Source organism: Hemiscyllium ocellatum, chromosome 3 (genome assembly GCF_020745735.1).
Source record: "Hemiscyllium ocellatum isolate sHemOce1 chromosome 3, sHemOce1.pat.X.cur, whole genome shotgun sequence".
NCBI lineage: Eukaryota > Metazoa > Chordata > Chondrichthyes > Orectolobiformes > Hemiscylliidae > Hemiscyllium > Hemiscyllium ocellatum.
The window spans coordinates 117110181-117130363 of NC_083403.1; the positions used below are offsets into that span (position 1 = coordinate 117110181).

General features: G+C 39.6%; 1 protein-coding gene across 1 annotated transcript in view; it reads right to left on the minus strand.

The window, feature by feature from the left end:
* The window catches only part of arhgef10 (Rho guanine nucleotide exchange factor (GEF) 10), a 280448-nt gene that overhangs the window by 223176 nt on the left and 37089 nt on the right, over positions 1–20183 (minus strand). Inside the window, exon 2 of the mRNA XM_060853056.1 lies at positions 19977–20084. Coding sequence (XP_060709039.1) covers positions 19977–20013 — 37 coding nt within the window. The 5' untranslated portion in view covers positions 20014–20084. The remainder of the gene's footprint in view (positions 1–19976; positions 20085–20183) is intronic.

A 20183-nucleotide genomic window follows, 5' to 3' on the forward strand; every position in this document is an offset into this window, starting at 1 on the left:
CAATACTTTGGGATACGTGCGGCCTTGTAAAGTACTATATAAATGCATGCCTGTCTTCCCTTTTAACAGTCACTGGATAGGAAGTAAAATTGAGAATTACAAAAAGGACCCCTCCCAGCTCAGGGGTCTATAACATTAACACTTTGACCACTCAGCTTGACAAACATACAAAGCTGGGCAACTGAGAGCCTAAGAAACAGCAAGGCATTTCATAGGAGCATGATCAGACAAAAATTGACTGAGCCAATTTTCAGCTACAGGTAACTGATGATGCACTTACTAATCATGGATCAATCGTTCAGGAGAAAGGGGAGGATTGCGGTGAGGAAGAGAGTGCTCAGTGACAGAAAATCTCACATGAAACATTTCACAATTTGAAGAATTTCCATAATCCAACAAATAGCAGAACTGGGAGTACTCAGACTCCATGGAGCATTTGTCAAACTAAATGCCAAAATCTGATGAGGCAGGATTATTCAATACGCAGATGCATCCCACAGCTGCAGACTTCGGGAAAAATCCTGATGCACATCAGTATTCTGCTGGGCATTCAACGTAAAGTCTTCTCCAAAGTTGCCAGCTGTAATAGATGGGAAAACAGATCTATCCACCTCTCATTTCACCAAAAGAGGAAAAGTACAGTTCAATACTGTCAGAGGGGAATGTTTGCTTACCACTGTAAATTAAAGGCAAAGGAAAACCTAAACAAATCCCAAAGCTGAAAATATTCCACTCTGACACCAAAACATTATTTTCCAGCTTTCATTCATGGAGTATTGCGTCAATTTCAAGAACCAACCTTCATCTGCTGTTAGTTCAAAAGTTTTGAGACCCATTTTGGGCCTTTTCTGCTCAATCACTTGGATTGTCTGTATAAAAATGATTTTCAGATTGAATAATTTTTTTGTGTAGTCAAAAAAGTACATTTGTGGATCAGAGAATAAAGGACACAAAATCCAGGTGTGTGTGTTTTTTTTTAAATGGCTGTACTAGCCAACTGATACCCCGGATTGCTTGATTTTCTGATTAATATTTCTGTACATAATAGAATCACATGGTAACATAAATGCACTAACAAGATAGGCCATATCACAGGATCTTGACGTATACAAAGGAGTACGGACCAGTGTCACTATCATTTTCAATTCCAATGGACCTGAGGGAGCATGATTTGACTATTTAAAGAAAATTAGTCAGGTAGAAAACTATCAGAGTAATGAGAGAAAAGCGATTTTATTACTGCAAAATTTTATTCATTTTGAAAAATAATCCTGAACTAAAAAATCAATGTGAAAGTCCTTTTTCCTTTCACACTTATTTTTCCCTTTATTTTCTTTTAGTGTCATATTAGTATCTGTGCTATGCTTTTCATGACTTATCTAATTAATCCATTTGAAGTGCATTTTCCAATGTTATCATTACTGAATCTGAAACTGTTTGAACATCATTTCAAAACTAACTAAATGTTTGCAGCATTAACAACAAAATAATGAGTTGACAGCACAAATAGTATGAAATGACTATTTGTAGCTTGGTAGCTATTAGCGAGATCTGGTTGCAGAGTCACAAAGTCTGGGAACTCAATATTCAAAAGGGTTTTGACATTTTGTACGAATGGGTAAGAAAGGAAAAAGGAGTTAGCGTAGCCTTCTTAACAATGGAAGGGATCAGTGTGGTGGCCAGTAAGGTATAGGTGCGATAGGTTATGGTGTGGAATCAATTTCAGTGAAAACAAAGAATAGCAAGGGAAATAAATCATGGGTGAGGGTCATCTACAGAGTCCCGAATAGTCGCCTCATTGTAAGACAAAGTTACATTGGGAAATAATGGAGGCTTGAACAAACAGCTTTACAACTGTCATGGGTGATTTTAACCTGCTGTTTACTGGACAAATGAGATGTTGAAGGATAACATGGAAGACAAGCTTGCAGACTGCATCAGGGAGCATTTTCAGAACATACCCAGGAACACTTATTTTAGATCTAATGAGGTAGGATTAATAAGAGAAGTCATGGCTCAGATTCTTCTCCGAGGTAGTGTGCAAAATATGGTAGAATTTCTAGTTAATACAGGAGAACCAGTAGATATAGTGTTTTGGATTTCCAGAAGGCATTCAATAAGCTGCCACATAAAAAAGTGTTGCACAGATATTGGGGGCAATGTATTACCATGGATTGAGGAAGGAGTAATACACAGAAGATGGAGTCAGAGGGGTGCTAAATAAGAGCCCATGGCATTATGGGCAAGACACTGGCATGGATAGAGGATCAGCTGACTATCAGAAGAGGATAAATGGGTCTTTTTCAGGATGGTAGCTGGTGACTAGTGGAGTTCCACAGGAGTCAGGTGTTGGGACCACAACTATTTGTCATACATTATTGATCTGGATGAAGGAATGGAGGGCATTGTTGTTAAGTTTGCAGATAACACAACAGTAGTGGAGGGGCAGGTACTGATGTGGAAGCAGGGAGGTGACAGAAGGTCAAGCTGAGAGTGGGCATAGAAGTGGCAGATTGGGTGAGGGGTAATGGCATAAAGTATTTTCGAAATGGGGGAAGGCTTCAGAAATCTGAAGGGCAAGGGTCTTAGGAATCTGAATTCAGGATTTTCTTAACGTTAACATGCAGGTTCAGTTGGCAGTTGAGAAGGCATATACAACATTCACACTAATTTCAAGATGGCTAGAATACAAGAGCGGAGATGTATGGCTGAGGCCGTATAAGGCTCTGGTCAGATTGCACATGGAATATTGTCAGGAGTTTTAGGCCCTGTATCTAAGAAATGATGTGTGGTCTTGGAGGGGGTCGAGAGGAAATTAAGAAGAATGACTCTGGGGTTGAAGGGCCTGTCATATCAGGAGCGGTTGAGAACTCAGAGTGTATACTCAATGGGGTTTAGAAAGATGAGGGAAATCTCATTGAAACCTACAGAATACTGAGCGGCCTGGATAGAATAGACATGGAGAAGATGTTTCCACTAGGAAGTGAGATGGGAATGCGAGGGCACAGCCATAGAGTGAAGGAATGACCCTATTGAACTGAGATGAGGAGGAATTTCTTCAGCAACAACATCTGTGCAACACCTTTTTATGTGGAGAATCTGTGGAACTCATAGCCTCCATTACCTCCTTTAGCAAAGTCACTGAGTGTCTTTAAGGCAGAGATGGATAGTTTCTTGATTAGTAAGGAGATCAAAAGGTTATAGGGAGAGGGCACGAGAATCAGGTTAAGAAAATATCAACCATGATCGAATGGTAGAACAGAATCGATGGGCCAAATGATCTAATTCTGCTCCTATATTTTATGGGGTTATCATAAATGGATCGTTATAATATTGGAAACACAAATAAAAGGGTACCACATGGATCGATGCTAGAACCTCAATTATTTATGATCTATATTATTGATTCAGAGGAGGGGCAGAGCATAATATATCCAAATCTGCTCATGGTACAAAAGTAGCTGGGAGGTCATGTTGTAATGAGGACAGAAGTTGAGAGTGGGCAAAAACTTAGCAGAAAGGGTTGAATGTAGCAAAGTATGAGATAATTCATGTTGAGACAAAGAATAAAAAGGCAGATTTTTATTTAAATAGAAAGACTCTAAGAAGTGTCATGGAGGGGGATCTGGGTGTTCTTGTGAAACACGAAAACGTAACACGCAGATGCTGCAAATAATTAAGACAGCAGATAGAATTTTAGACTTTATTGCTGATGGCTGGATTTTAAAAGTAGGGAAGCCTTGTTAGAATTGTACAGGGTGTTAGCAAGGTCATTCCTGGGAATATTTTGTACAGTTTTGGTCATCATTATTAAAACTTGATATAATTGCATTGGAGGCTGTTCAGAAGTGATTAATTAAACTGATTCCTGGGATGAAGGAGCTGACATATTAAGAATGGCTAAACAGGTTGGTCCTTTAGAGTTTAGAAGACAGAGGTGATCTCTGGAAACAGACTAGATTCTGATGGTAGATGTTGAGAATACATTTGCACTATTTAGGATTCTTGAATTAGGGGACACTCATTTAAGGTTGAGGTGCAAAGGAATTTATTTTCAGGATAGTGAATGACTGGAATTCTCTACTCCACAGTGGAAGCTAAATCACTCAAAGATGATGATGATGATGTATTTAAAGAAAAGGTAGATAGATTTTTAAAATATCAGGGAGGTGAAGGCTATGAGAAGTTGGCATGTGCAGGTCAGCCATTATCTTGTTGAATGGCGAGGCAGACTAAAGGTACTAATCCTCTACTCCTGCTCTTATTTCTTATGTACTTAACTAATGAAACCATTTGAAAGGACCAAATTATTTTTCACCCATTAGAATCAATAAGTCCTTAAAGTTTAGCCTGGACACAGAATTGGACCAACAAATGGTTAGAATTCTTTCTGTCAAAATTATGAAAGATAAGATGGTTTATCAACATCCAATCACGTACTCCATCCACAGATTAACAAAAATACTAAAACAGATATCTAATAACTTTTAGAGAGTATGAGCAAGAAGGCTTGGATTTATGGAGCACTTAACATGACCTCAGAATGTCTCAAAGTGTTTTATAGTCTTTAAAGCGGTATTTAGATGAAGTCATGGTTATCATTTGAGAAACTGATGAAGACATTTGCAGAAAGTTGGTTCCCACTAAGAGCAAAGGGACAACCATCCAACAATTTGCTTTACGGATGTCAGTTGGCAAGAAATATGCACCACCAGACACCCAGGAGAATTCCCCAGCTCTACTTTAAAATAGTCCAATGGATTCTATCATGAGCATCTGAGGGAGCAGACTGGGCATAGGCTGATGTTGCATATCAAAGACAGCACCTTTAATAGCATGCTTCTTCTTGCCACAACATGGTAATGCACCAAAACACCACACTGTATATTGCTTTTGAAGTATTTGGTGTCAGACTTGAAAGCAAACACTCAGTGGCACAGTGAGCCAGTGCCCACTTTTAACATGGTAAACACAGAACACGATGATGTAGTTGCCACAGAAGTGATCACTTTATTGCCAGTTCATGTTGTTGTCAATACGTGACCATCAACACCATTGAAAGTTGCTGATCTCCTTTCATTCCAACAAAGATGATAGAATGAATGAGGAGGGATCACCGGACCTGAAATATTAACTGATTTCTCTTCACAGATGCTGCCAGTCCTGCTGAGCTTTCCCAACAATTGCTATTTGTTTCTGATTTACAGCACCCGCAGTTCTTTCAGTTTTTAGAATTGAATGCAATTCAACTTCTGTGATGCACAAAACTGGCAATAACTGATGGGGTGCTTACTTTACACCAGGTCTATTTTTCCCTTCTGTTGACTTTGTTAGAAATAAGTGGGTAATTATCAGCAGGTTATTTTCCCCCCAACTTTGAGCCCCCAATGGTCTCCAGTATTTGAAACTAAATCCCTACATTTTTGATTGTTGTGCATCAAATCCCCAAACTCTAAAATGACCCCAAACAGATTCAAACGTGGATTCAAGTTAAAATTTGTGTATTTGCTTGTAGTACAGAATAAGCTCCATTGAAATTAAAATACCAACTTCTTTAATAGATTTATCTCATGCTCCTAAACATTCTTGTCTCTGCTACTTAATTTAAATAATAAATCAGAAACCTATGTATTACGTGAGAAGTCTGAGTTAGTCACAGCTTAACAAATTCAAGGTTTCAGTAACAAAGTGCCTGGGAGACTAAATATTGACCAAATTCAGATAAGTGCATATCACATCACAGCACAGAGCTCCAGCATTCAAAAAAGTACAGCTCAAACATTCAGTAATGAAAATGTTAATATTCCTAAGGAAAGATTTCATTGTAACACTTGTTCAACATTCAGCACAGCGTAACTATGACTGAGTATTTCAACTACAGCCCAAAATGTTCAATAAATGACAACTGCTTTTTAAAAAAAATCTATCGTTATGCTTACTTACACAATTAGGCAAATTCAATGCTCATCATCCTACAAACAGCAAACAAAATGATATTTGATATGCACAGTGCAGTATTCACATGAGCACTCAACACCAACATGGCCAAGAAGTCGACCCTCATCCCAATAAATGCACATTAATTTCAAATTTAAATGCAAACCTGTATACATGAGAGCTGCCATCATGACATACAGACTCAAGACAAATTCCTTCTGACTGCAATCTGAATAAAAAAGAGCATTTTCTCAAAATAACTCAGTCACCCTAGTTCTGTTTCCCATCTAATTCAAGGCACATTCCATAAAGAAAGGTCCATTGTATCTAGGTTGTCATTTGACCGATTGTTACCAAATTTCAATATCAAATTGTGTTCTATAGTCTTCTATGTCTGCCTTAGGGAAAAGCATTAAAGGGCAACTTGTAACCTCTTGATCTATATTCATCAAAATGCAGACCCTGTCTCTGGCAGAAAGTCTGCATTGTTGACACTGACCACAGTAAGATCAGCACTTTGTGGAAATATTACAATTCAGCACTGAAGTTTATTTCCCAAAACTTTATTTTGTGGTCTACTTAAACTTATGCATTTTTAATAAACTGCAAAGATATACAATATTACAGTTATCCCAAGCTATGTGACATGAGAAATAATAGGCGTAGCATGTAAATAGAATATTACCCCCTACACATTCTCTGGATTTAAACAGCGAGTCTACTGTTAACAAAGATTCAGGCAACAACAGCAAGACACAACAGAACTAAGATGTGCTATCATGAACACTGAACGTCAACACTCCCAACTCCTGTTAAGTTAATCCAAGTGGTGACAGGATCAGACTCTTCAGAAGTCTTATATTAGCAGGAGGGAGGGAAAGTCAACTGTGGGATTCTCAACCAGACATTAATTCTGGGAATAGTTGGAAAATGATGGGGTTTGGAAAACACCTCTACACTACCAAAATACCATCTATAGGAAATGAAAATTCTACCCAGTAGTTTGGTAGCTAAGTTGCCCTTGAAATATCATTGATAAAATGTTAATTCATGAAAAAGAATCATGGGATGATTAATGTAAATTGTCTAATTTACTTGGACTCTAATATTTCAGGAGGGTTATCTGGCACAAAGTTAAAAAGGTGAGAACATTAAAAAAAGAATTGACTTACTTGTTCATCATTCAACTAAAAGCAAGACAAATGTTGCTCTGGAGAAACTAAGAAGAAACCGAACACAAACAAGGGACTTACTTTGGCATATCTTCCCCTTCATACAGAATTTCCAATGGTTAGATCAAGACAAGTTCCTCCATTGCACATGGGAGGTACATAAAATAATCAAAATTAAAACAAAAAAGCTCAAAAGCCCAAATTGCAGAAAACACAGCAGGTGTTGCAGGAAAATGAGTCTGGACTAAAATGAACTTAAAATGACCAAGAACCCATTTGTGCACAACAAGGAATTGGCTTCAAGACTTCACTTAAGGTCAGCTCCAACACACCCAGATGGTTTTTGATCATCGGTTCCACATGGGGTGCCTCTACCCTGCATTAGTTTTCATTCAGTGAAGAATCGCATCCAATGTGACAAAAGGAAAAATGAAAAGTTGCTTCACCTTTCTCTCAGTATTATGCTTTAATGATGCCATTTCTCTATCCACAAAAGGAATCTACTTCCTATTCCAACTTCTGATAAATAAAGGGTACAAAATAGAAGTCTAAAGAATTCAACCATTAATCAGCTGCTTAATATATTACATTGGAAAATGCTTCCCAATATAACAAATCTATCTTAATTAATCTAAGTAACTTTACCAGATTAGTTGAACAATATGAAAATGCATAAGACATTTGAATTTGATAAAGGTCTGGTACAGACCTTACCACATATTAAATTAATTAAATTAATTCTACCACGAGTAGAATTAAGCTATTATACTTAGTTTGTCCTATCAAAGTTGCAGACTGTCTCCTTCAAACTAGTTAATGGTGGACCTGGGCTTTCAAATAAACACAAACACTGGGTCAATCAAACCACATTACTGAGCAACCCAAGTTGCAGCTTTCTTCTAAACAGTATAATATGGCCCTTTATCAAACAGTAACTGGCCATGCATCAGTGGGTTTACACAGCCTGAATATTCAGAAAACGTGCTCACAATATAGAAATTTTAATCGCTTGGTATTTCAGTAGATTAGGACTTCTATATCTTTGTACTGCAAGGATAAAATTCACGTCATTATTCTTCATCATAATTTCCTGAACTCAGTGCTACACACAACCATGAAATGTACTGGACAGAAAATTCTGCCTAAAAAAGGGCACAACAAAGTATTATTGAGGGGCTGGGAGTTCTACAGTCAGTAGAACCAAACTTCCAGCATTCTTGTGGTCCTTGGTTTTGACTGGAATATAGTATGTAGTAGAGCAGCCAGTCTCAAATGTACAAACTGGATCTTCGCCAGCTCATGGGATGTTGACGGTATAAATTCACCTTAATATAGGGTGACTGGACCAATGCACAAGTTGTGAGGTGCCAACATTAAGCAGCAATGACTACATAGCATAGCTGCTTTTGAAGAGGAGATATTTGCCAGTATTTTGAAAGGGTGCAGGGAAGAAGTGGTAGATACAATGGACTTTTACTTTCCTTGGTTAAAAAAGATACTTTTTGTTGTTATGCTCTAGAGGCAATGGACAACCATCAAGAGGATGAGATTTCTAATTTTTCAGCGTGGTCTAAAATAAGCATTATTCTCTTCATTTATATATTCCAAAGGACAAGTGGAAGTTATTAACTATCAGATTGGATTTCTTTCACAAATCCTTGAAATTGGCTGGTTTCTTTGCAATAAGGTTCAATCTCCGTTCCGATTCATCTAATCTACAGAAGTAAAATGCATTTGGAATTGCAATCAGTTTACTGTTCCAAAATATCAAATTTTGTTTTTTTTAATTCATGAGTTGAAAACAGAAATTTGATTCTTCCAAAGACAGATTTTGTTAAATAGACTAAAATTATTTTAAACCTACAGCAAATGATTGAATCTAATTACACCACCTTACGTACCGCAGATGCATGAGTGACATTCTTTCCCAAAAAAAAAGGCACACCCTGGGGATTTGTAAACAAGCTTTGCTAGTCTTTTCAAAGATATCCATGGAAGGAGCCTATCATAGAATCACATAGATGTACAGCATGGAAACAGACCCTTCAGTCCAACCCGTCCATGCCGACCAGATATCCCAATCTAGTCCCACCTGCCAGCACCCAGCCCATATCCTTCCACACCCTTCCTATTCATATACCCATCCAAATGCCTCTTAAATGTTGCAATTGTACCAGCCTCCACCACATCCTCTGGCAGCTCATTCCATACACGTACCACCCTCTGTGTGAAAAAGTTGCCCCTTAGGTCTCTTTTATATCTTGCCCCTCTCACCCTAAACCTATTCCCTCTCGTTCTAGACTCCCCGACCCCAGGGAAAAGACTTTGCCTATTTATTCTATCTATGCCCCTCATAATTTTGTAAACCTCTAAGGTCACCCCTCAGCCTCCGACGCTCCAAGGAAAACAGCCCCAGCCTGTTCAGCCTCTCCCCCTATAGCTCAGATCTTCCAACCCTGGCAATATCCTTGTATTAAATCAATGAAAATAAACCATTCAAAGTTTAATTGTTTGGACAAACAACTTTGTTTTTTTTTCAAACAAAACTCTCCAGACAAGCTGATTGAGTTAACTTTGGGAAATAAAGTTATGGTTCAAACCACTGGCAATTGGGGAGAGGGGTTGTGACAAGGCAGACCATCTCTGTATTTTTTAAGCACCTGTTTTGATCTGAACATCAGTTATTGTTGAGTGAAGGGAAAAGCAGCTATTCATCCCATTGCCCACCTAGAAGCTGAGGCCTGTCTGCTATTGGACATTTTGCTATAAAGATCTTATAAGAAAAAAAATACCATTTCGCTGTAAATTGAGATTTCAAAAGAAAGAATTCAATTTCACAGAAGTGTACTTAGAGAAGAAAATACTAGCTATAACTTCAAACTACCTCAGTGCTGAAAGAGAGAACGTTTGATCCCATCTGCAGCCAGACAAGACAAAAAGCTGCAAACTGCTAAACTCCTTTTGCCCATTTACAAACTCTCATTCAGCCAAATCTATCTTCCCTTACTCTGTAATTCATATTTGTGTGGGGAGGGGTGTTTGGTGTGTGCACCTATTTGCTGAAGTCCAAATCTATTCTACTATTTTAATCCAGGAAAATTTTGGTTAAAAATAAACTTGTTTTTATTGAAAAAGATTTTTATATTTTACAAAATTATAAAATTACAAAAGAGATAATAAAGCAATCTTATGGTATAACAATAATAACAATAAATTAACTACTACTCTACTTTACAAAACACATCAGAAATACTAAAAAAAAATTCAATAAATAATTAAACATAATAAGTTAAATTAAACTGGGTTGAATTGAGCTAAACTGACTTAACTTTCACCACTCCGTGCTATACACCGAAGTTTCCATCATTAGGAGCATCAGCTAACATACCCATACTTATTTGGGATTCCTCCTCTCAGGATCCCCAGCCCACCAGTACAGTCTTCATGCCTGCACAAAGACCCTAATCAGTATGGCTGACAAGTCTGCATCTATGTGATTCAAAAATGGCTGCCACGTCTTATAAAAAAGTTCCATTTTCTGGTGCACCCATACTTGTAGGGAAGTCTAAGCGAACACGCTCCATCACTAACCTACGCCATCCGAAAGGCACAGAGATTTCTGAAATCCAGCTCATCAGAATGTTCTTCCTCGCGCAGTATGTAAGAATGTTAAACAATTTCTTCTCATGCTCATCAGATTCGGCGATCCCAGCAGGAGAGACATGAATATGCCTTAACTTCAGCCCTTTTCTGACCAAAGTCGCTAATCTGAAAATAGCAGACAAGGTCCCTACTGGATAACCCATATTTATGATTCAGCTGGTCAAAAGACATCAAGACCTGCCCTTTAAATATGTCTCCCAAGTAGGTGACTCCCATAACTTAAAGCCATCAATCCAGCAATTCCGGCCAATGTCCTGGTATTCCTACTATGGGGGTGAGCAGCAAGCTGTTATGTAAATTACCCTCACTCTGTTGTATCATTCTCAAAGCTTTGACCATGTTAATGACGATCGGACTTTTACAATACTCTGCGACAGTTCCCATTCTATCCATAAACAGCAGACTGATAAGGGGATATTTTGCCTGGGAGGCCTCAACATTGAGCCAAATTGACTTTGGATCCTGACAGACCAAACATACACATAAGACAATAAAGAACTTATCTGAAATCTTTTGAAGTCTGTTGGAGGTCGATCTTCCTCATTCCGTCCCCCACACCCCCCTCCCCCACCCACCCTCCACAATCTTTGTAGAAGCTGCAGCTTAGCAAACTTAATAAAAGGGCACCTGCAATGCTAGACGAAAGGTCCGAGCCAACCATTAAATCTCTGCAGCACTTGCACCAGGGGGAGCATTTACATGGAGTATAACAGGCAAGGAAGAACATTCATTTTGATCGGAGCTTATTCGACTTAACCAGGATATTGGTAGGCCCTCTCAACGCTGAAGGTCTCGTCTTATCTTCTCGCGCAATTGTACAAAATTAGTTTTGTACAGGTATTGCAAGTAGGAGGTAATGAAAATACCTAAGTGTAGGAAACCATCCTGTGACCACCTAAAAGGAAATCAAAATCTATCTTCAAGGCCAGGTACTCTCACAAGAACCATCTTAAAAAATACAATTATGCTCTTCTATTCTCACTTCTGGGGCAACTATTTTGGGGTCCTTCCGAATAGTCTCCACCAGTGGCTCAAAAATTAAACAGCATTGGTTAAAGGACGCACCCTTGTTGACGGACTCTACCAATACTAAAATTGGCTGATTTATGTCACTCCACCCGATCAAATGTATTTTCCACATCTAGGAAGACTGGCAAGCCCGGGATCAACCTTCACTGGCACATATTTAACAGTCTTCTCATGTTGTTAGAGGAGCTGTGACCCACAATCCTTAATGAAACCTCTCTTGTCCTCCTTTACAACAGAGGGCAATACTTTCTCCATCCTCAACTTTAACATTTTGGACAGAATTTTGAAATCCATATTTAGCAGTGATATGGGTCGCAGAGGCGCAGTCCTCAGGATCTTTCTCTCTCTTAAGAAGAAGGGGAATATTAGGAAAGCAGTCCTGACTGTACAAATGGCTATATATGCCCAACATTGGCTCAGCCAATGTGTTTATAAACTCCTTATAAAACTCATTTGGGAATCCATCCTGGCCAGGCGTTTTGCCACTTTGGAATTGCGTTACCGCCTCTTGTGTCTCTTGTATTGACAAAGGGGCATTCAAAAGGGAGGCCTGCTATGAACTTATACCTGGAAGATCCAAATTCTCAAAAAAGGACTCCATCCTGACCAACCCATCCTCAAAGCCCTCCGATCAGTAAAAATCTGCACATAATTTCCTAAATGCTATGTTGATCTTTTTGAACTCACGAGTGGGAGTACCAGTACCCTCTGTAATGGACATGATAGATTGAGGAGCACTCTTTTTCCTGGCCAAATATGCTAAGTCACTACCTGGTTTATCACCATGCTCTAATAATCTTTGCTTTGCAAAGGAGACCTTTCTCTCCACTGCCTGGGTGAGCACAGAGTTCAGAGCAGCATGGAGAGCTGTAATATGCTATAACTTAGTTACAGATGGTCTGTCAAAATATGCTGTCTCAGCTGCCTTCAACCTGGCCTCAAGTATACGCTGTTGCCCTCCCCTCTGCATCTTCTGGGTCACTGACTATGAAATAATTATACCCATTGAACAGGTCTCGGTGGTGTCCCAGAGCACCGATGGTTACTGGCAGTACCCGAATTAATATTGCAGAAAGTCTTAAACTTCATGTAAAATACTCAAGTAACTTACTGCCTTTCAAGAGAAAAGGATCCATGTGCCAAATGCCACATATCTGCTCCATTAACCCAATCGTAACCTCCAAGTACAATGCTGCATGGTCTGAAATGGCGATATTCACAATCTTACAGGTTAGTGCCAAATCCAAAAAAGTCGGTGGGGCAAAAAACATATCGATCCTTGTGTAGCACTTGTGTGGGTTGGAGGAGAGAGTAAAATCCCTTCTGTTAGGGTGAAGACATTTCCACACATCCATTAATCCCAACTCCCCACTATAGGTTCTCCAACTGTTTGGATTGCAGGTAGATGCCTGAAAGGCCCCTTTGCATCCTATCCACCTCAGGATTCATAAGACAGCTGAAGTCTCCCCCCTATAATTGTGTGGCACACACCAAAGCGCCATCAGCCTGGAAAGTGTATCAGTTAAAAATTTGAGGGGATGTGCTGGGGGGGCAACAGACATTCAAAATGCCGTACTTCTTCCTGTGTATTAGGGCTTTGAGGATGGCCCATGCTTGTCCTTAATTTGGCCTATCAACTGGAATGGTAGATTCTTCTGTATTAGTATAGCCACTTCTCTGCTTTTGGAATTAAAAGACAAGAACATCCAGCTGAAGACTCCATAACTTTAATGCTCCTTATCATCTAAGTGAGTTTCTTCCAGCAGAGCAATATCGACATTCTCCTTCCTCAGACTCGAGAGCACTTTCTTTCTTTTAACTAGTGAATGACTCCCCGTTATGTTCCAGGTGCACTATCTAAATGAACAGCCAGCCCATAACCAACTAAAGCAGACAGTGATCCCCGGAGAGGAAGAACCCTACTCATAATGTACACAAGAAACAATTCATAGTATCTTTAAAAATACAAACACGACCAAAGCAAAAATTCTAATAGCTACTCCTAAAATAAACAAAAGACAAGTAACTAGAGACTTTCCCCCTTGCATACAGGGCACAAGCCATGCCACAAACCCAGGCAAAACAGAGAGAAAACATATTTTATACAGAGGGAAATTAAAAGTGGGCATCCAATCCATCCCACCCGCAGATCGATCACACTTGTTATCAAAGAAATGACGACCCCCTAACCAGGAAAAAGGAGATAAAAGAGACTAGCATAAATGGGAAATAAGAAACAACCTCACATATTAAAGGAATAAAGTCAGGCACACAAAGTAAACAACAGAGAGAACCAAGGAAACACCGTTGTCCATAGTATTTGACCCAACCAGTCTATTTTCAAGTATCTAGGAATTCCTTTGCCTTCTCTGCTGAATCAAAATTATGCACGGACCCTCCATGGCTGAAGCGCAACACTGCCTTACAGAATATTGAATGTTCAAGTCTCTCAGCCTCTTCCTTGCTTCATCATAAGATTTCTTCTTTCTGATCACTACACCAGAAAAATCCTGAAAAGAAAACATGATTTTCGACCCCGTGTACATTTGGGCCTGAGGATCTTTCCCCAGCTTTCTGGAAGCTTCCACAACCATTTGTTTATCTCCATAACACTGAAATAGGGTTAGGACCAGGCAGGGGCACTGGTCCGATCCAGTCCTATGCACCCCGATCCAGTGAGCCCGCTCAACTCACACCCAGCCTGATTCAGCTTCCAACCCTAGGAGCTGAAGGAGCCATTGCTCCAGGAAGCTGGCCAGCTGATCTCCTTTCTCTCCCTCCAGCAACCCGATAATCAGATTTTTTTTCTCCAACCTCGTTTCTTGAGGTGGTCGACCTGCTCGATAAAGGCCCACACTTGCGTTTCCAGCTCCTGAAACCGCCCTGCTGAGGACTCCACCTTGGTCTCCGACGCCACAGTTAGCTGCTTAAATCCCTCCACACACTGCCCTGAGATGTTCAATCTTCTGCTCATACCCTTTGTAGCACAGCCAAGGTCGGTTCCAGTCTGGTCCAGGACTCCTCCAGTGCCGAATCAATCTTCTCTCGGAGTTTGATAAACTCAGAGTCCAAACTCTGCTGCTCAATTAGGTTCAAAGATGCCTCAGTGGGAGTCGGTGCTGCGGCTGGGTCAATTGCTGCAGGGGAGTGCCCAGTGTGTTGCAAGCCACGCAGCACCTTTCCTTTACTCATCTTCCCTGAACATTCAAAGTGATATTCAGAGAATCTGGGGAGTTTACACTGCTAATTTTAGCAGAATTAGCTAGTAAGGGGAGGGTGAAAACACCACTCTGCCTGGAATGTGATGTGGAGCTCAGCAGGGCAGACTGGTTAGATTACCGTCATCTTGAATCCCGCCAAACATTACTTTTTAAACTCAAGAAAATCTGTTTGACAAGTTCTTGTAATTTTAGCATTTAAGCATACTAAAATTGGAAACAAAACCTTGTGATCAAACTAGTAGAATTGACTGAAGCCTTTCAATCCCCCCTCACTTGGTTTTAAAAAGGAAACTAGATGTAATGAAAAATTAATTATGCTCTTTATCCTGTGGTAGCCTCAAATAACTGGCCTGCCAAACCATGTATTTCAGCCAGGTGTTTTTGGAAAGCCATCAAATTATTTCTAGAGTGTACCATAATGATGGTTCATCGTTCTCCCTGCTGCACCAAATTGCTTCAGGGTCAAAGTAATGTTTGGTTCTTATGGAAGCGAGGATTTCTTTCCAATAGCACAACCTGTTCGTGGTGAAACATTCATTGACGAGCACTTGAATAGCAATTGTTTGCAACTGGCTTTGCGCTAGAATAGCAAAATGCACTTGCTTGATGAGTGCTATTCGATTTAAAACATTCCTTATTGAATCTTACTGAGTGGTATACTGCAGAACACAGACATGGTCTACATATCACTTGGTACCATTTCGAGCTTTAAATCAAATTGAGCATTAAAACCATCAACAGTGATGGAGTTGATTGTGTAATCTTCAAAGGGTATTAAAGGCTCGATACTTTTTTGCTTATTAGACATAGAATGGTGAAATCATTCTTCACCACGCAGGCAAATACAATTGTACTGTTTTTCCTTTCTTATATTTAATGATTAAAAACTTAATACAGTACTGAGTAATAATGGCAAAGAAGAGAGAAATTTGTTTTGTTCACTGGCTTTGCTGCGTTAGGTGATTTTAGCACAAAAAGTGTAAGGTCCCTAAAGTTTAAGGTGGTATTCCTAGAATTAAGGAGGGGAAAAAAGCACCTGTTTAGTGGCTTCTAAAAGCTTTGTCCATAGAAAACATGACAGATTCTTATTTCGCTTTGCACTTACCAACTATGTTTACATGCAAAGCTGACAAATTTTCAACAATATCGGTGCCTTTTGCGATAGGATACCAAATATGATTTATCAATGAAGAAACAGTCTGAAACACAGAAAAACAGTGTGGTTTGCTTCTCTCCCCCTGATTAGAATTAGTCATTTTACTTCATTGTATCTGTCTACATACTCATATTATAATATTCCACTGTTATGATATTGTCTTCCCTGTTGAAAATTAAATGAAGGTAATCTGTAAACGCCACTGGTTCCAGCAGATGTGTCTGTAAATGAAAACTGTAAGTAGTATCCAAAAATTGTCAACTTAGATTTGCTAGGAATCAAACAATAACTCAGCAACAGATGAGATTATATATACAAACTAGAAATAATCTTAGATTAGATTAGACTTACAGTGTGGAAACAGGCCCTGCGGCCCAACAAGTCCACACCGACCCGCCGAAGCGAAACCCACCCATATCCCTACATTTACCCCTTACCTAACACTACGGGCAATTTAGCATGGCCAATTCACCTGACCCGCACATCTTTGGACTGTGGGAGGAAACCGGAGCACCCGGAGGAAACCCACGCAGACACGGGGAGAACGTGCAAACTCCACACAGTCTGTCGCCTGAGTTGGGAAATGAACCCGGGTCTCAGGCGCTGTGAGGCAGCAGTGCTAACCACTGTGCCACCGTGCCGCCCACAGGAGGATTATTGTGGGATTATGGTCCTCTCCTGACCTCTGATCCAGGCGATGCAGGTACGCATTATAGGAGCTATGATTAGAACGTTTGCAGATGACATCAAAATTTGTGGTGTAGTGGACAGTGAAGAAGATTATCTCACAGTACAACAGTATCTTAATCTGATGGGTCAATGGGCCAAGGAGTGACAGATGGAGATAATTTAGATAAATGTAAGGTCCTACATTTTCCTAAGGGTGGGACTTCATACAGTTAATGATAGGGCCCTGGGAAGTGTTGCTAAACAAAGAGACCTAGGATTGCAAGTGCATAGTTCCTTGACAGTGGAATTGAAAGTTGAGTGGTGAAGGTGGTGCTTGGCAAGCTTGCCTTCATTGGTCAAAACACTGAGTATAAGAGTTAGGAGGTCATGTTGTGGCTGTTCAGGACATTAGTGAGGTCGCTTATAAAATACTGCGTCCAATCTGATCACCCTTCTATGATAAAGATATTGTTAAATTTAAGAGGTATCAGAAAAGATTTACAAGATTAAGGCTTTTTCCCCTGAAGTGTTGGAGGGGTGACCTTGTATAGGTTTATAAAATCATGAGAGGCATGGATAGAGTGAATAGCCAAGGTCTTTTCCTCAGAGTAAGGGGGTCCAAAACTAGACGGCAGAGGTTTAAGGTAAGAGGGGAAAGATTTAAACCTTAGTGGCAACTTCTTTGACGCAGACGGTAGTGCATGTATGGAACATGCTGCCAAAGGAGAAGAAGTGAGTACAATTTCAACATTTAAAAAGCATCTGGATGGGTATATGAATAGGGAGGGTTTAGAGGGATTGGGGACAAAAGCTGGAAAATGGGACTAGGTCAGATCGGGATGTCTGGTCAGCTCAGATGAGTTGGGCCGAAGGATCTGTTTCCATACTGTATGATTCTGACTGTGACTGGAGGTCTTTTTTGTAAGGAAGTACCTGAGTTGTCTCAAGGTAATCAAAAGGTTTGAGACAGTTAAACTAGAAGAAAATAATCACTTGTGGATAGTGGTGGGATCCAAGGGCATTGTAACTATAAGATCATCATTAACTCATAAAACAAAGAATTCAGGAGAAATTTCACTACTGAAGGAGAAGACGAGGACAACATATGCATTTAACTAAAGCTAGAAAAGCATGAGGGAGAAAGGAATCAAAGGATAAGCCAATCAGGTGACATGAAGAGTGATGAGAGGAGGTTCCTAAGCAGTATTTGTGATGATATGAATCAGTTGGGCCAAATACTTGTTTCTGTGCTGTCAAACTGGTGCTGATCTGGCGAGGTAATTTGGAGATGGTGGAATTCCCACATGTCCTGCAATTAGGCTTCCTGCTTGTACAAGGCACAAATCTGAAAAGTGTTGTTGAAGGAGGCTTGGCAATTCACTGCAGTGCACCTTGCATTTGGTACACTCTGCTGCCAATGTGCCCAAGGTGGAAAGCGTGAATGTTTAATTCTTAGCTGAGAAATTCCAAATCATGCCGAACATTGTCCATCCCCACTTTGTATCTTACACTGGAAGGAAAGTCACGGATGAAATACTGTGTTTAAAGATGTTAGGGATTTAAACACTGTACTGAGAAACTTCTGACAGCAATGTCTTACATCTAGGATGAGTGGCTTGTGCAACTCCAATCAGCTTCCTTTGTGCCAGGTATAATTCTGGATAGCAAAACATCCCCTCTGACTTTAAATATGGGAGGGCCTCTTGATGCCATACTTAGGCAAATGTTCCTTTGAATTTAAGGGCAATCGCTGTTCCCTTTCCACTGCGACTCCGTTCTCTCTTCGTATTTAAACCAAGGCTGTAATGAAATTTAGAACTAACTGGTCCAGTCCGAAATCAACTGAACATTGACAAGAAGCCTATTGATAAGATAGTGTCACTAGATAATACTGTTAATGCATTCTTCCATCACTTTGCTGTTAAATGGGAACAGGCTGCTGTGGTGGTAAATGCACAGATTTGATGTGCCCTGATGATTGTAGATATGACAGATGACTTAGAAGAGCAAATTCATATGGAGCACATCCAGTTAATCCAACTAAATAAAGTATGACATGAAATGTCAGTTCTGATCATGCAGTTAGAGATAACATTCCCACAGTCCAGTACAGCAACTGGATAAAATTAGAAGCAAAATACCTTCAACTAAATTGCCAAATAAGGATAGAAGACAGATGGACATACCAGTTAAGATGCTCGTGCTCACAATAATATTGCTAAAGGTGCAACTTTGAGACAGCATCGCTACACCAGCCCAGAAGAAAGTAATTTTAATTGGTTATTAGGAGGCAATTAAGTTCTTACATGCTATTTAACACAAAGATGTTCTCCTCTGTGGGAAAAGGAAAGATACCCTCACAATGTTACACACCAAATGGCTACATTATGTACACTCCATTCACTCAAAAACTCATGAAAATCTGCATTATAGACCAATACACAAGTTAAAAATGCAACCTCTGGTATAACATCCAGTTCACAATGACAGACAACAGTCACTAAAGTGACATTTTCCATTTGGTAAATACATCACAACACAGAAAATATCAATGAATATATTCATGAGTGAAATTTCAGGGATAACGTTAAACACTATTCCATCTCATGATCAGAATGTTCATTTAAGGCATGTTGCTCTGTTCGAAAGCCTTTTCTTATTAAGTCAATTTTAAACGTTTAACGTTCAATTTAAATGCCAGTATTGGAATAAGTGGATTCAACTTGACTTGAAAATAGAGAAGGCAATAAACTGTCAAACCATTTCAGATGGGATTTGATGTGACAATGAGTGGGGAGGGCATAAAGATCAGAGGACAGGCAAATTTAGGTAGACTCAATTGCTTTCACCATTCTTAACTGTCCAGCAATAAAGGAGTGGAGTAATTTCACAAACAAATCACAATTGATATTTTTAAAAATATGTTATTTAAAAAATGCTAGAAATGCCCAAGGCTTGTACATTCCTGAAATATGTGAAAATTCACCACCTCCATTTAGGCCCAGTTTCATCTATTATGTCATTGTGTAATGCCCAGAAGCATTGCACACGAATCATTCCTGCACATTTCATGATATTTAATGTTATTTTTCATAGAAGGTGCAACTTAAAGGTGCTCATAGTTTTTACCTTCAGGAGGAGGGGGTGGAAATTCATCCTGATCCATACTGCGTGGATTTCATCGAGGGCAAGGTCTCATTGGAGTTTGCAGTACACCCCTTGGTAGAGCTCATTCCTCTGAATGAAGAAGGAATATCATTAGTTACAGTGGAATTCTAAAAAGAAAGGCTATCTGAAAGTCACCAAAAAGGAGTTTGACATCTTTATAGTTTGCAT